The sequence below is a fragment of the Ptiloglossa arizonensis genome, chromosome 4 (assembly GCF_051014685.1).
Source record: "Ptiloglossa arizonensis isolate GNS036 chromosome 4, iyPtiAriz1_principal, whole genome shotgun sequence".
NCBI classification, from domain to species: Eukaryota; Metazoa; Arthropoda; class Insecta; order Hymenoptera; family Colletidae; genus Ptiloglossa; species Ptiloglossa arizonensis.
In genome coordinates, this window is record NC_135051.1 from 24,559,132 (window position 1) to 24,576,330 (window position 17,199).

General features: G+C 48.4%; 1 protein-coding gene across 1 annotated transcript in view; it reads right to left on the minus strand.

The window, feature by feature from the left end:
* Positions 1-16,926, minus strand: part of LOC143145306 (uncharacterized) — a 61,506-nt gene extending 44,580 nt beyond the window's left edge. The window contains exons 1-2 of the mRNA XM_076308561.1: positions 16,233-16,926; positions 6,340-6,727 (exon numbers count right to left, since the gene is read on the minus strand). Of these exons, the coding sequence (XP_076164676.1) occupies positions 6,340-6,727; positions 16,233-16,416 (572 nt within the window). The 5' untranslated portion in view covers positions 16,417-16,926. The remainder of the gene's footprint in view (positions 1-6,339; positions 6,728-16,232) is intronic.
* Between the last annotated feature and the right edge of the window lie 273 nt (positions 16,927-17,199).

The following is a 17,199-nucleotide window of genomic DNA, read 5'->3' on the forward strand; positions in this document are numbered from 1 at the left end:
GGGGTTTTTCGTTATGGCCGAGAAGACAGGATAACAGGGATAAATAGACGTTTACCGGTCCCCACCCCATACCCCCTCCCCCTCCCGTTACCCCCGCCACGCTCGCCGCCCGGTTTCTTCTATCGTCTTTTCATTCCGGCGTGTATACGGTTGGTTCTCCGACCGTCGTGTTTCGCGATCCGTGCACGTTTCTCGCGTAACGTGCACGTTCACCCCGCCGGTCGAGTGAGGCACGTGTGAGTGTATAATGTAGGTTCCTGGCACCTTGATGAAGGGTTCGCGTGACGAGTACCCTCTATCCGCCGGTATCCTGTCTCTCTCTCCGCGCTGACCTGCTCGTCCACACCTCCTATTCCGTGCGCTGCTTCGCAGTCCACGCTTGCCTACTTAAACTTTGAAAAATACACACGCTCGTCGCGAGCGCCCCGACCGACCAGCCGTTCGAACGTTCCGCCGTCTCTCGCCGTTGCTTAAACGCGAACCGTTGGAAAAACGCGCGATTCCTTCGCGCGCGCGCGCAGGGGGGGACGCGACCGTATCCGGCGCCTGGCTACGGTAAATGCCTCGGGTATCGATAAAATTTCCTGCGATTGGGAGTCGTGCCCCCGTGCGTGTGTCCGTGCGACGCTTACGAGCGAGAACTTCGCTACCAGCCCTCGGATAGTGACAATCGCGACCGATTTTCGAGCGATGCGCGAAAAATTACTGTATATGTAGAAATGGTACATTGTTCTTGAAGTTTCTTCGTTTTTAAAGAGTAGGGATCGTTATGTCGATCGTTAAAATTTTCTGCTCGGTTTCAAGATCAAGATCCACCGTGTGTGTTTCTTAGAAGCGACGATTTCGGTACTGTGCCTCGGATATTGATAATTACTCGTTATTGGAGCGATGTGGGGAACACTGCGTAAGTACATAGTTCTTGGAGGTTCTTATCCAATTGGTGGATATTTTAAATTTTCTGCTCGCCATTGCGTATGTTTCTTAAAAGCGACTACTTCGGCACCATGCCTCGGATAATGATAATTACTCGTTTTTGGAGCGTTGTGGGGAACATTACGTAAGTACATAGTCCTTGGAAGTTCTTATCCACTTGGTGGATATTTTAAATTTGTTGCTCGCCATTGCATATGTTTCTTAAAAGCGACAACTTCGGCACTGTGCCTCGGATATTGATAATTATCAATTAACGAACGTTCTACAAGACATTTTGGTACATATATACATAATTCTTGAAATTTCTTCGTTATCCAATTGGATAGATCGTTCAAATTTACTATTCGCCATTGCATATGTTTCTTAAAAGCAACGATTTTGACACTGTGCCTCGGATATTGATAATTACTCGATTATCGAGCGTTCCACAAGCCACTATTCTACATAGATACATAGTTCTTGGAATTTCTTCGTTATCCAATTGGGTGGATCGTTCAAATTTCCTGATCACCATTGCTTATGTTTCTTAAAAGCGACGATTTTGACACTGTGCCTCGGATATTGATAATTACTCGATTATCGAGCGTTCCACAAGCCACTACTCTACGTAGATACATAGTTCTCGTAGTTTCTTCGTTTGAAAACACAAATGTACATTATCAAGTCAGATGCAACGATAAAACTTACCACAGTTTGCGACCAGTTCCACCGCGTACGTTTCCCCGTATCGAGAACTTCGTTCGGTCGATTACGGGCAGAAATTCTCCAATTCTCTCCCTCCGTGAAGTGTATATCGATGATCTAGATCCCCATTTTCGAACATTACAGACGCCACCGTGCGTAAAGACACTGTCCCCGGAGTTTATTCTCCGCGTCGACCCGCGAGCCATTGAGGCCGCGACATCGAAACGATGCGAAGATAAGGGTTCGTTATCGGGTCAGGTGGATCGAGGATCGACGAAAACTTGCTGATTATACGTTTCTCGAAGCTGACGGACGGGGGCCTCGGGAGCCTTTCCTTAAACGACTCCGAACGTGTTACAACGGGTCGGTGTGCTTTTTCTTGTTTCTTTTTTTTTTATTTCTTCTCTCTCTCTGTGTCTCTCTGTCTCTCTCTCCTCTCTCGTCGGCAATGACGTCGTGTTCGAGTTTGCACGCACGAAATTGGCTTTGTTCACGATACCGAAATCGAGGTCGTCGTGAGACGAGGACTGCCCGCGCTGGCGAGAGAAAGAAAAGGCCAGAAAGCAAGTGAAAGAGAGAAAGATAGATAGAGAAAGAAAGAGAGAGAAAGAGAGTGAAAACTGGCGGGTGCCAACGTGGGAAAAGGAGAGACCCCGTGAGCCTAGGTCCTCCAGGAAGAATCAGAGGAGTATACGGTCCTGGCACCCCGTGGGGCCAGACAATTCCACCTGATTGGTCCGAATTCGTATTGTCACTCGAGAGACTGACGTTTTCGTTCGGGCTTGGGGATTTCGTGCCAAGTTTCTCGTGCTAACGACGCTATTCGTGCATCGCCGCGTTCTTGATATATCGATCGTGCCCAGGAAGAGAACGTCAGCCCGGCGACACGCCCCGGAATCATTTGGATATTTTTTTTTCTCTCCTTTTTTTTTTCTTCCACCTTTCTCTCTCTCGCACACACACACGCTCTGTCTCTCCTTCTGTGCGTTCGAGCACACACGATTTTTAGGCGAAGGGTCAGCCGCGAACACGGGGTCCAACCGACTTTTCGATACGATATTTCCATAACTGCACCGTGCAAGGGGCCCGTGTGTCGGTTATACGCGCGTAAAGTATATTTTAATCCGTCGCGCGAGCACCTCCCGGTGAAAAACGCACGCGAATCGCTTGTTCGGCCCGAACCACTCTCGAGTAATTTATAATTGCGCGTGCCGATAGGAGAGTATTTCTCGACCGATCGCCATCTTCGAACACCGTATACCTCGCCACGTACACGCGCCTCCGATCCGGATCGCGTGCACATGAGAGACTTTCGAGTGATAACGCGCCGGCAGCAGCTTGTCCGTCCGTCTGTCCAGGGCTGTGCATCGTCGGAACTGTTTCGAGCAATGCCGTTAATATATGAGTAAATCGATAAATCGATAAATCGATAAATCGAGGGTTCGGGGCGCAACCAAGACGGTGGATCGATTATCCGATTGAGTCGCATCGCTGGTCGAGTACTCGAGATTCTTTCTACGATTCGTGGACATCGAAACCGGTGATCGACGAGGTGAAATCGTCGATGGCGGATCGAGGATAGGAAAGAAATTTCTACGGTGTGGATTTCTATCTACACCGCGAATTAGAGACGTTGAGAGGACATCGGGCAAGGGTAAACCCAATAACACGTACGAAGGAATATAACAACAGTTTACCACTACTTAGCGTCCGATATTATCGCGGGGCAACAGCCGTATTCAAATTCGTCCGGTCGGCTCGGTTGGTATTTGACGGGTACTCTAATAGCCGGGTAGCCGATTCGAATCGCTCGTGGTTAGGTTCAGAGTAGCGAGAGCTCTAGGCGCCGCGTCAGTTGCGTTGTCGCGCGACGGGCCACTTTGAGAGACTCTTAACCCCTCGAAACTGGTACCCCACTTTGTCCCGGTTCTCCTTTATAGAAACCGATACGCGTACCATTGTCGTAAATGGGTACTATAATGGACGAGTAGGCGATCCAGTGGAAGTAGGTTCGGGTAGATCGACGTGATAATGCGATGGATGACTTTGGAAAAATTGTACACCTCGAAACTGGTGCTCCACTTTGTCAAGATCTTTCGTGTTGCGAGTAATACGTGTAGAATTGTCGCGATGAATAGTCTAATAGATGAGTAGGCGATTTGGCGAAAGTAGATTCGAATTACAGCACCGTGGTTGATTTTGGAAAGTTTGTACCCCTCGAAATTGGTGCCCCACTTTGTCCTGGGAACCGATACGCGTGCAATTGTCATAATTGGTGTCTGTAATGGCTGAGTAGACGATTTAGTGGAAGTAGGTTTGAGTAGATCAACGCAATAATGCGATGGATGACTTTGGAAAGATTGTACCCCTCGAAATTGGTACCCCACTTTGTCCTGGGAACCGATACGCGTGCAATTGTCATAATTGGTACCTTTAATGACTGAGTAGACGATTTAGTGGAAGTAGATTTGAGTAGATCAACGCAATAATGCGATGGATGACTTTGAGAAACTTGTACCCCTCGAAATTGGTACCCCACTTTGTTTTAGGAACTGATACGCGTGCAATTGTCATAATTGGTGCCTTTAATGGCTGAGTAGACGATTTAGTGGAAGTAGGTGTGACAAGATCAACGTGATAATGCAATGGACGATTTTGGGAAATAGTACCCCCCGAAATTGGTACCCCACTTTGTTTTAACTCTTTTATACGAAAAGCAATAAATCGAGAATTGTCACGATAGGTACTCTAATAGCTGGAATTAGGTTCGAGTGGCTCAACGGGAGTTGGTCACGCGACGGACCACTTGAAGAACTCGTACCCCTCGAAACTGGTACCCCACTTTGTCCTAACTCTCTTATCTCGCAAGCAGAACGCATAGAAGTCTCTTGATGAGTGCTCTAATGGTTAAGTGGACGATGCACTAGAATTAGGTTCATTATGATTCACTTGAAGAACTCGTACCCCTCAAAATTGGTACCCCAAATCGTCCTAATTCTTCCATATCGAAAGCAGTACAAGTAGAATTGTTACAATGGGTTACCCTAACAGCTAGAATTAGGTTCGAGTAGATCAACATGAGTTAGTCACGCGATGATGCACTTGAAGAACTCGTACCCCCTGAAATTGGTACCCCACTTCATCTTGACTCTTTCATATCGAAACTAATATAAGTAAAATTGTTACAATAGGTTACTCTAACAGCTGGAATTATTTTCGAGTAGATCAACGCGAGTTAGTCACTCGAAGAATCTCGTACCCCCTGAAATTGGTACCCCACTTAATCCTAACTATTTCATATCAAAACCAATACACTTAGAATTGTGACGATGGGTACCCTAACAATTAGAATTATTTTCGAGTAGATCAACGCGTGTTAGTCACTCAAAGAATCTCGTACCCCCCTGAATTGGTACCCCACATCGTCCTAACTATTTCATATCGAAATCAATATAAGTAGAATTGTTACAATGGGTTACCCTAACAGCTGGAATTATTTTCGAGTAGATCAACGCAAGTTGGTCACTCGAAGAATCTCGTACCCCCTGAAATTGGTACCCCACTTAATTCTAACTATTTCATATCGGAACCAATACACTTAGAATTGTCACGATGGGTACCCTAACAGCTGGAATTATTTTCGAGTAGATCAACGCAAGTTGGTCACTGGAAGAATCTCGTACCCCCCGTAATCGGTGCCCCACTTCATCTTAACTCTTCCATATCGAAACCGATACACGAGAAATGGTCGCGGAACCGTTTCAAGGTATCCGAAACACCGTTTCGCGACTTGGAGAGCGTTAGAGCAGTCTCCCTTGGCCGCAAATACGTATATCTCGTAACTTCGACGTGGTCACGCATCCTTAGAGCGCGCAGCTGCGGCCTCGAGTTTATTAGCATACCTATAAAAATGAACGCGCGCGCGGTATATCCACAAAGGGGCATAAATTGCCCGCGATAAATTACGTCCGAAACTCCCTTAAATATCTCGTAAAACGTCAGTCAATGAAATCCATTAGTTCGAGTACGTCGTTCGAACTTTTGTTTGCGTTGTCGCAATTTGCCCGTTTCGCCCGTCGCTACCGCTCACGAGGGTTACGAAACTGAACGAGAGAGACCTGCGCCTTTGTTGTCGCGCGAGCGCGATAATTAATGACCGTGAACCGTAATTGCAGCGACGTGGCGGCGTAACGGCGCGTAATTACCCACCACCGTTGCCACCACCCCCCTCTAAACACCCGAAAAATTTCATTTTCCCCGGTACCGTTCGAACCGGCGTGTTTTTCATCTACCCCCACTATCAACTCATCCTATTCGACTTGCTTCGCACGTAGTAAATTCGAACGTTTAACGACACGGTAATTTCGAAGAGAAATTGGCCATCTCTTCCCTGGTACTTTCCCTCTCGTCGATAATTTTTCCGTTTCGATCCACGAGTTAATTCCCTCGGCGAGACGAATGTCTCGACTCGCCACCTATCTCACGGTTCTCGGCCATCTTGCACCTGCGCGCGCGCCACGCGACTCCTCTCCTCGATCGGAGACGTGGAAAATTTCGTTCGGCGACGAATCGATTATTTAAATTTTATCCACCGGTCGTGAAATTTTGTTTCGACAATTTTTACCAAGATTGTCTATTTCTCGTTCGATTTTCTCGCGGATAAAAATTCTCGACGAGTCGTGACGTCGATGTCGTTTCCGGTTAAATGCATGTACGTCTTACCTGCCGGTTTTCGTGATGATCATCTCCGTGCCAAGGTCGTTGAACTTATCCCACAATTCCTTGGTCTCGAGATGACACTCGACGTCCCGAAGCTCGTCCGAGTTGCAACTGGTCCTGAGCCGATGTTTCCGGTCGTGCTCGCCGTGCGAGTCCTGGCACTTCCTCGACGACGAGCTTGTGCTCAGATCGTCCGGACCGTGGACCGGGCCGTCGTCGACGCTGCTGCACTCCTCGACGTCCACGTCCACCTCCTCGTCCTCCTCGTTGCCAGACTTCTCCGTTCCCTCGCTCTCCCCCTCGCAGTTCTCCACCTCGTCGTCCGCCAACAGTGCCTCGTCCGTCACGACGGTCGCGGTCGCGACGATGTTCACCGGCGACGTCCTCGACCCTGAAACATCCACCAGAATCTAGAGTTCATCGTTTTTAGAGCAGCTTGTTAGAGACGAGCGACTGTACCTTGCAATTTCATGTGTCATGTATTTTGAGAACATTTGAAAAATAGTCAACTTGAGAGTATTTTATTTTTTGGAGGACTAGAATCTAGAGTTTTGTCGTTTCTAGAGCAGTGGAATTAGAGACAAGAGCCTCTACTGTTCAATTCCATATGTCGACGATGATGTATTTAGAGAGTATTTGAAAAATAGTCAAGTTGAGGGTATTTTATTTTTTGAAGGACTATAATCTAGAGTTTTCCCATTTCTAGAGCAGTGAAATTAGAGACACCTGTACCTTACAATTTTCCATATTGGTGACAATGAATTTCAAGAATATTTCAAAGACAGATACCCCCATGGTACTTCGCTTTCCAAAGGTTCGTGACTAGGTCGGAATAGAGCCCCGACAGGAAGCAAGCAACGACTATAGACTCGCAATCGCGTAATTATTGGGTGTCCAACGACGAGTTTCGAAGGACGACGGGACGACGCTCTTAACGCGTTGAATGCCATGGTGGTCACTGGTAACCGGCGTTACAAACTCACGGTGAACCTTAAGATTCGTAAACTTCGAAATAACATTGCCACCATTGCTATAAATAAAGTACGCAAACTATCGAATATTATTACTTTCCTCTAAAACCCTTCCAAGCAATAATCCTCCACGTTCGTAAATTTTCAAACATCGTCACTGTCGTTAACGATGCTACAAAACAAGTATAATCTAAGTATAAAGTAAAATATACATATTATATAAGTATAAAATAAATAATATCTACATATCACATTTTAAAAAAATCTAAAAAAAACATTCTCAAATCCAACAAAAAAAAACTGATGTCAATATTTCCTCGTTCCCAATCTTCGAGAACCGATGTCACAATTTGGAGGAAGGAAAAAAAGGGGGGGAAAAAACTTGTCATGGTTCTCGATAAAAATCGAAGAGGTCGTTAAACGATCAAGTGGCGGGTCGGCTGCGCGACACGGTGGTCGAAAAACGAACCGCGCCGAAGAATAGGAACTTTGTTCCAAAAGGATCCGGTGACGTAGTGGGGGTATCCTCGTGCCTTCTGGTAAAAGAACTGTGAGAAACCGTGGCCGTGGCACTTACCTACCTTCGGAACGTTCGCGAACGAAACGAGTTCTCTGCTTCAAGTTGCGCGCGCGCGGAGGGACAACACTCCTGAAATTGACAAATAGCGCTGCGATGTAAAACGAAATCGTCCCGAATGCTTGTTTTCTCATCGGCGATCGAACGTGTCGATTTAAACGGGCGAGATGTACCCGACCGATACCCAAAGCCGTGTGGCCCGGGACAGGGCCAAGAGGGACGGGGAGGGGGGTAATTAATCGAACCGGGCGCGCATCTGCCACGAAGGTGGCGCCTAATTAAACCGTCAGATTTCAAGAAAGCCAATCCACCGCGCCAGTGTACACAATGTTAATTGCACCGGTCACGATACCGATCTGTTAATTTGTACTATTCCGCGCGAACAATGCGTCTTCCGGCGTCGTATCTCAAATTGGATCCGCGAGTGATACCCCGCGCGTTTACACACACGCGCATGCGCGCGCGAGCGCAGCACACGGTGGTGAGCCACGCGCGCGACACGTTGCACACTACGCGAAAAAAATTACCTCTCGCGAGTAAGTGTTGCCGAACACGCTTCAACGGCCGTAGCACCGCGGTCGTTGTTTTCTTTTTCTCTCTCCTTTCACCTCTTGACCGCCCGTTTTAATCGAACGAGGGAATACACGATTCGAGCGATTCGACGAAACTGAGCAAGGATCGGTCGCGAATTGATGCATCCGCCCCGTGGGTGTGACGAGAAACACGCGTGGTTCCCGGCGAACCGAGCGAAAGCTGCGTAAGAAAACAAACGCGGCTGTCGGTAACGCGCAGACTTCAATGCTTAATGGCGGAACGGGGGGAACACCCCTCCCGAACGCGACGATAACTCTTCGATTCGATCTTCGGGCGTTTGCACTTGGAAATAACGGGCCGACTCTTTTCAAATTATTCCATTCTTTTTTTTTTCGTCGATTAATCGTCATTGGGTCTGTGTCGCGAGAAATGTATTTTTGGACGAATTGATGGTTTATTTAAATCGCTGTTGTCCGTGAACGATGGAGCGTATATATATGGCCTTGAAGAATGACCATTCATAGACGGAGAACGTATATATACGCCCTCGAGGAATGACCATTCATATACCAAGAGCGTATATATACACCCTCGAAGAATGACCATTCATATATGAAGAACGTATATATACGTCCTCGAGGAATGACCGTTCATATACCAAGAGCGTATATATACGCCCACGAAGAATGACCATTCATATACGAGGAGCGTATATCTACGCTCTGGAAAAGTGGTCGCTGAGATACGGAAAGCGTCGTATATATACGCTCATACAATATGTACTTTTATTTCATACTTTACACAAAACACTTTTGTCAATTGAGTATCTCAAACAGTTGATATTGTGTTTGGCTTTAAATACTTTAGTAATTTCATTATAATATATATAATATAATATATAAAAAAGTAAATTATGATTGTAAAGTTTTATATTTTATAAAGTAAAACGATATTATCAAATATAATAAATGTCATTGTGAAAGTTAAAGAACAAGAAACGACTTCGTAGCATTCCGTACCTCAGTGTCAACTACTATTCAGTAATCACATTTTGTCACAAGCGCTCCGTAATGATAGGGTTAAATCGTGATCTTTGGTGATATTTAAAATTAACGATATGAAATAAAAAGCACGAAAGAAAGATTTAAAAACGATACGACCCGTTTTCGATGGTAACGTGGAAAGTGGAGGTCGTTGCATCGAAAAGATAGAGTCGAGCGGCGATCGCCAGCGCCGGGAGAAGGTATCGGGTCAGTTACCGTTTCGAAGCGTTCGGTGTGTATCGTTTAGAAGACATTCTCCGGGCCACGCGCGCACGAAACCGGTTTTTCGTCAAATTTTCAACGCATTTGACAGCGACGGCGTCGAGCAATTACTTTCACCGTTTCCCTCTAAGAAGATCCGCTATGGAAGCCGACCGAGACACCGAGTGATCGGTAGCCGGGTTGTCGACGCGTCGAATACCGTGATGGTCACCGGTGACCGACAAACTCGCGATGTTTCCTCAAAGCGGTTCCGAGAATTGAACTTTAACATTCGTAACCTTTTGAATAACGTTACCGTCGTCAACGATGCTTCAAAGTGTGTACACCGGTAACCATTGAACACTTATCCTCTACAAGCATCTTTGAAGCGCTTACAAAGAACGCTCTTTAACATTTCTAACCTTTTAAACAACATTACCGTCGTTAACGACACTATAGAATAAGTACACACCGACGAACTATTGAGTATTTTTATGTTCGCGCTTCTTGAAAGCACTCGCAAGGAATGAATCTTAACATTCGTAAAATTTCGAACAACTTGCCGTCATTAACGACACTGTAAAATAACAAGTACATTTGTCTCAAACTATCTTATATTTTTACGTTCCACGCGACACTTACTACATTTAGATTCAACAGATTTTCAACCCAAAGACTATAATTGCACACTCGTAAGAAATGCATTAACATTGAGAACGAACGTACCGACTCTGACCTTTTGCTAAGCAGCGGGTTCGATCTCGCGACTCTAACGCCTCTATCGATGCAACCGGGTTTACGTCCCGTTCCACCGTCTTTATTTCTCAGTAATCTGCGGCGTCACTCTATAGTAGAACGCGCGCGGTGTCGCTCTACTGTAGAGCGCGGGCGGTGTAGCTCTATAATAGAGGCGCCGCCGTGTCGCTCTAGCATAGAGCGCGCGTGGTGTCGCTCTACTGTAGAGCGCGCGCGGTGTCGCTCTAGAATAGAGGCGCCGCGGTGTCGCTCTACGATAGAGTACGGACGGTGTCGCTCTACGATAGAGTACGGGCGGTGTCGCTCTACTATAGAGCGCGCGCGGTGTCGTTTTACAATAGAGAAGCCGCGGTGTCGCTCCACGATAGAGCGTCCGTGGAACGAAATTGCGCCCGGGTCGTCGTTCGACAACGGACGTAACACGTGCAAAAGAAAGGAGTGAATTTCGGCGAGCCGGTGTACGCGTGTTATTCGGGTCGGACGTGGTGGAACAAGCGACGAGGACGCGATTGCGCGTTAAAAAACGAAGGTAAAGTTAACTTAGCGGCGCATCGCGTGCGTCTCTTCGGTCGTTGCGTGCACTCGCGTGCATCTGCGCGGCGCGTACGCACTCTCACGCAGGCCGGGGCACTTGTCGCACACACGCACGTACCTAAAAACCCACCTCTCTCTCTCTCTCTTTCTCTTTCGTCCTTCTGCTTCGCCCACCGGTGCGCCCGTGTTTCGTTCAACAATAAACAATAACGCGTCACTACTGCCGGCCGTAGCGGGTCGCCGTGCGCCACAGAATTCGCGGATCGTTCGTTTCGTGCGGTCTACGCGCCGAATTCCAACGCAATTTCCTTATTGAGCCATCGGGAGGGAGGACTGGTTTCGCGAATACGCGAGCGTAACAGCCGGTCGACAACGACGACCATCAGGGAAAGCCTGGTGTTAAAATTAACACCTCAACCGTGCGTGTTGCGTGCTCGCCACGACCTCGGCGTTCTTTCACGAACATCACGCATTCACGGTTTTCATCTTGAAGAATTCTTGCTTCTTTACCCCTGTAGACGGTTCTCGCTCTTTCTCGGGCACGCACGATTTTTTCGACCTGGCGCAAAAAAAAAAGAGAAAAAGAAATAAGGCAAAGACGAGCGTCAGGGAATCGTCGATGCCATTAACGCGCGACGATTGTTCGGCCGGGGCGAATTTCTCGACAGCTCTCACAGGCTCTCTCGTCGTTCTACCGTCGCAGATCACGACCATAATGAGCACATACGCGACCAAACACCGGACCCGACGGCAACCTGCTATTCCGCTCGAGGTGTGTCGCACCCTTGCGCGCGAGCGCGCACGCCTGTGTCTATCCGTGTGTGCATTAATAACGTTGTATAACGACACGCGACGCGTCGGTACGCCCCGTTTCTTCTATACGCTTCGCGCGATGATTCGCCAATATTCGAGGCATCGCGAGATCGAGTTTAAAACGAGATTCGTGGGGAGAATGGAAGTAGAGGGGTGAGAGATGAGACCAGTGGCAGGGTCTAGCCAGCCTCCAGTGTCCCGGAAGGGATACAAAACTATCAAAAGCTTCCAATGATCCAGAATGACACCATTTTTTTTCCCAGGGAATATTTCTAGACTATCATCACTTTCTAGACTATCGTCACTTTCGTTACCACACAATTTTTATTGTTTTACAACGAAGGGATCTTGGCTTAACCCTTTCCCTCCGACGGGCGTATATATACGCCCTCGAAGAATGACCTTTCATATACGAAGAGCGTATATATAGGGTCTGGAAAAGTGGCCGCTGAGGTTGTAAGAGCGTATATATACGGTCTTCGTATATGAACGGTCACTCTTTGAGGACGTATATATACGCTCTGGAAAAGTGGTCGCTGAGGTACGGAGAGTGTATATATACGTTCATACAATATACACTTTCATTTCATACTTTACACGAGATATTTTTGTTAACCGAATATCTGGCATCAAAAATGCCTCGAATGGGGCATCAAAAAGAAAAAATCAAGTTCGAAAATGTGTCGTTTGTAGTAAACGCGGAAAAAGACGCAAGTCGAGGTACCATTGTTCACAATGTGATGTTGACTTATGAGTGGTTCCACGCTTTGAACCTTATCGTACCAAACTTGACTATTAATATTGCGTTTGGCTTTAAATACTTTAGTGATTTCGTTATATTGTATTAAAAAATATTATACAAGAATTATAGTATAATATATAAAAGAATAAATTTACGATTATAAAGTTTTATATTTTGTAAAGTAAAACAATATTTCCAAATATGATAAATATTTAGAGAACAACTTACTTTGTAGCATTCCGTACCTCAGTGTCAACTACTCAGTAATGCGCTCCATAGCGAAAGGGTTAAAAAGAATGCTCTCAAACGATTAGGTAATCTCTGAGACGACTGAGAGATAAATTCAGTCTAGGGATAATTTTCGAAAATGATCTCTGCCAAAGTTCCCTCTCCCCAATACTTCCAAGTCGTTGAATTTCTGGTCGAACTCGAGGAGTAGTTCCACACTCGGTACCACACTGTTAACCCTCCACACGCGTGTTCCATCGTAGCGCGTGGGCTGCCGCGTAGGGATCACATTCTGGTAAACGTCTTGGACGCATTGTTTGAGCCGATCGATCAACGTTACCGACCCTGGATCGAACGCCCGCGATACACGTGAAATGAAACAAATGCAAAGAATCTACGACTAGCGTTGCTTAAACAAGATATATCCCTTCCGAGGCCATCTGTTAGTCGTCGGGTCACTGAACTCTAGATATATCGTTCCACCGCGCGCCTAACCGTACAAAGAATCGTGGATTCGCGAATCGAGGAACCGAACGCCCATTGGTCAACAGCCGCGTGTACTTTTCTCGTTTCGTTCGACGAAGATCGGTCCGGTGGGACTTCAAATTCGTTGGAACTGACCGTTGCTCGAACAAAGTAGCTCGTTACAAAGTAGCCACACGTTTTCGCGGTCTGTGGCCTGAAATATTCCAAGAAAACCCTACCGACGTGGAAACGCAGAGCGATGCACGAGGACGAACCGTCTTACCGGAAGCTTTCCGGGGCAACAGAAGGAGTTAAAGCTCCGGCGGCCCCGTTGGTCTCCGGCGCACCAAGAGGTGGTCCCATGTTCCATGATCTTAAGGCAAGAAGAAATATGACCGAGCTACTGACGTCAGCTTCCTTTTGCCACGACCGACAGCCGACCACCCAGAATCCTGTCACCACCCAGCGGTTCGAAGGACGTTGCTCAAAAGGATCGACGGAACGAGCCGAATAACGATCGCGTTACACCGCGCTCGACTTGCCGCTCTTCTTTCTCGATTCTCGGCCGACAAGGCGGCGCGATACCGGGAAACGCGTGAGCGAGATTCGTAGCGAGAGAGGAAGGGGAGGGGGGAGAGAACGAGCGAGCGAACAGGACACAAAACGCAAGACACGACACGCTCCTCGAGCGTCGAATCGAAACGACCTTCGACGATCGTTCGATCCGCGAACCGTCGGTACGGTTTTCAACGGTTTAATCGTCGACCCGAATCTCGTTATTGTTCTCGGGTTGTTATTAACGCGCGCACGCCATACACCGGCCGCAAGCCTGAATTGATTTCGCGTTACCGCCTCGCAACACGCGCTTTCGCACCGAACCTCGTGTTATTAATGCAAATTCCCCTAACCTCCACACCCCCCCTTAACCACCAACGGCCGCCATTAACCGGTAGCGGCGGGAGATACAACAACGTATTCCTCGAGACAATGATTACAAGTGGCGGCAATAAGGAGATCCTATGAATCTAATTGCGGTTGGTATTTAATGTTTTCCACGTAGCTCGGTCTCGCTCCATCCCCACCCCACCCACCAGCCCTCTCTCTCACTCCAGACGTGGCAAAACTTGTTCCACGGGAACGATTAAGAATCTCTAGATTGCCACGGGAGCCGTAATGGCGTCGTTAAGTGCGTTAATGTGATTACCGACTGAAAGCGTCGAACGGACGCGTAACCGTGGACAAAAACACGAGCAATTTACGCGGTGTGTTTCCTCTCTCGTACCGCGCGAGCGAGCCAGCCAGCCAGCCAGCCAGCGAGTAGAAAAATTTTCGTCCGTCGGCGAACGAATACTTTTTCCAACGGGAATTAAACTCGGTGACGATTTTCACCGCGAGCTGGGACTCGGGACACCGGTGTCACGTAATTTTCTACGTTGGACGAAGACGAAGACGAGGACGCGTAAAGTTCCACGACATCGCGGTTAATAACACGCGCGCGCGCGCTCGAAGATAACCTCGATCGTTAATTTCGGCGCGAACAGGTAAAATTTACGCGCGATCCGTTGGCAACAATTAGTCGCTTTATTTTCCGCTCGGGCGCTGCTCCCGTTTCGGACGCTAATTATCATCTGACCAACACCCCGCCAAATGTCTTTTTCGACCCGGGTGCACGCGCACACGCACCCGGTGGATATTCTATTTTCGCGCGTCTGATAGATCGCGCTTTTGTAATTAAACGGACAGCGGGCAGTCATCGCTCGATCTAATGGACTTCGAGGCGACCAGGTCGCGCTAAATTTCCGCGACGAACGTGGGACGAAAGTTTTATCGCTCGCGCGAGCCGTTGACCGACACGGGGATATCGCCGGTACTGTCGAAAGAAAGAATAGCCTGTCGACACGTGGCATTGTTTCGAACACGTGCTCTTCGTAACAAGACGCGAGAACTTCGAAACGAGGACGGTTTTTTTACATCGGGAAAAATTCAGTGACGACGGTAAGACGTTTCTTTATCAATTTTACACGGAGATACCAACTCGTGGTGACGTGTACGCGTCGAGGAACGTTTCCGTGGAAGTCTATCGAACAGCGAGGGTCGGTATCGCACACCGTCGGATGCTAGACGGTACAACGTGCGAGTCACCGTATCCGAGAGGCACCTCGAGATCGACGATTTCCAAGAACTCTATTCTCTCGTGAAATAACCTTCGAACGCGTAAACCCTCGCGAGCGTTCTACCCGTGTCGAGCCGACGGAAGACTAACCCTAGATAAATACGATAATCTCGCGTGCCACGGTGACAAAGAACGTAAGAAACGAGTTCGAGTTCGCTGCGTCGTTGTCCCGACTGTTCGCCAATGACGCGGAGTCGAAACCAATTTCATCGCCGGGGGATAAAGACATCGCGCGAGCACCGAGCGGAAGATCAAGAGTGTCACGGGTTAATATCTCTGACGCTACGAGGAGGGACGATGTCTTGATCCTTATCGTGGTTCCTTTTAGTTTTCGAGCGGCGATTTGTCCGCGCTCGTTCGCCGGAAGGGCAAGGATGGTAATCTTCGAAAATCTAAGAAACAGGTGGTAGGGCGGAACGCGTAACGCGACACCTCGTATCGAAACTGGTGAATTTTATTTACAAAAAGAATATGTTTATTTATTGACGAGAGCAGCTGAAATACTGAAAGTTGGAAGTGGACGATATGGTACATTGGGCGATCGTTACGTCACGAGGGACATATCGACGATTTTTGAAAAATCGAGTTACTCGTTTCGAGATGGAATTCTCGATCGTGGGTACTTCGTACCGGTTTCGATTTCGACTTTCGAGCCCGATCACCGTACCTCCGGACGAGTCGATTTCTCGACGAGTTTTATCATCGGTGGAAGAAAAATGTCTCGCGAGGGAATAATGATACGTAACGAACCGTGGCGTATCCGTGTGTTTCGTGTGTTCGGTGATATTATCACCGTGACGTTCTCGATTTCACGCGGCGGGGATGTACGAGCCGAGAAAATTGAAGAAAAAGAACTCACTGTGATCGAGAGCAGAGTTGGCGACGAATTCTCTGGCAGTTGGACATTCCAAGTTCGTATTAGCGGTAGCGGCAGTGTTGCCAATGCCCTGCAGGTGGTAATGCCCGAAGGACGGACCCCTGGGCGCCATGATGGCCGCGATGCTGAAGTCTGTCGCTTTTCCCCTTTCCCCCTTTGTAGGCATCCCTTCTCGCGCGACGACACTTTGATTTCAATTTTTCCGTTTCTTTCTCTCCCGTCTCCCAATCCTCTTCCGTGGTTTCACGTCTTCCTTCCTCTCCGGTACGGTTATCACTTGGTTCTCCTCCCGTGAGAATTCGAGATTATCACCACCGTCACTCGCGACGAGACGCGGCTGTACGAGTCGTTTCTGCGGTCAGTCTGGCAGCGTTCGATTTTACCAAAATGGGCATCGGTACCGTCGATGGATCGACGAGCAACGACAGGAGACACCTCCGCTTCCCATCGAGCGATTCCTCGAGGAATCGTGGGAGCGCGCGAATCCCAACGACGTACGAACGATGTGTCCGCGCGATGGCGAGTGACGCGCGCGACCCGTTTGCCACGGGAATCGAACGATCGTCGCGTGGAAGAATCGTCACGAACGTACGGTGAGACGTTCGCTGTGGTAGGACGCTGCTCGAAAACGGTACGACTAGGATCGGCGCGGCGCAGAACGAACGCGTCTGCGCTGCTCGACTTCCCGGACTCCACTGGGCCGCCGCTCCTCCTCCCACGCGCACCGCTCGCCCCACCAAGCTAACAACGGCAACGGCGCTCGGGCCTGGCCGCTCACGGAGCCCCGATAACGAGAAGGCACCGAACCGACCCGAACCCCAGCGACCGACAGAGAAGGAGAGTGCGCGCGTCGCACGGCGCCCCTGCTGGGCGTTACCTTTCCCAGCCTCCTCGACCCGTTCGAGGCGGTCACGTGAACTCGGGGGATCGAGCGCCGGTCACGTGACGG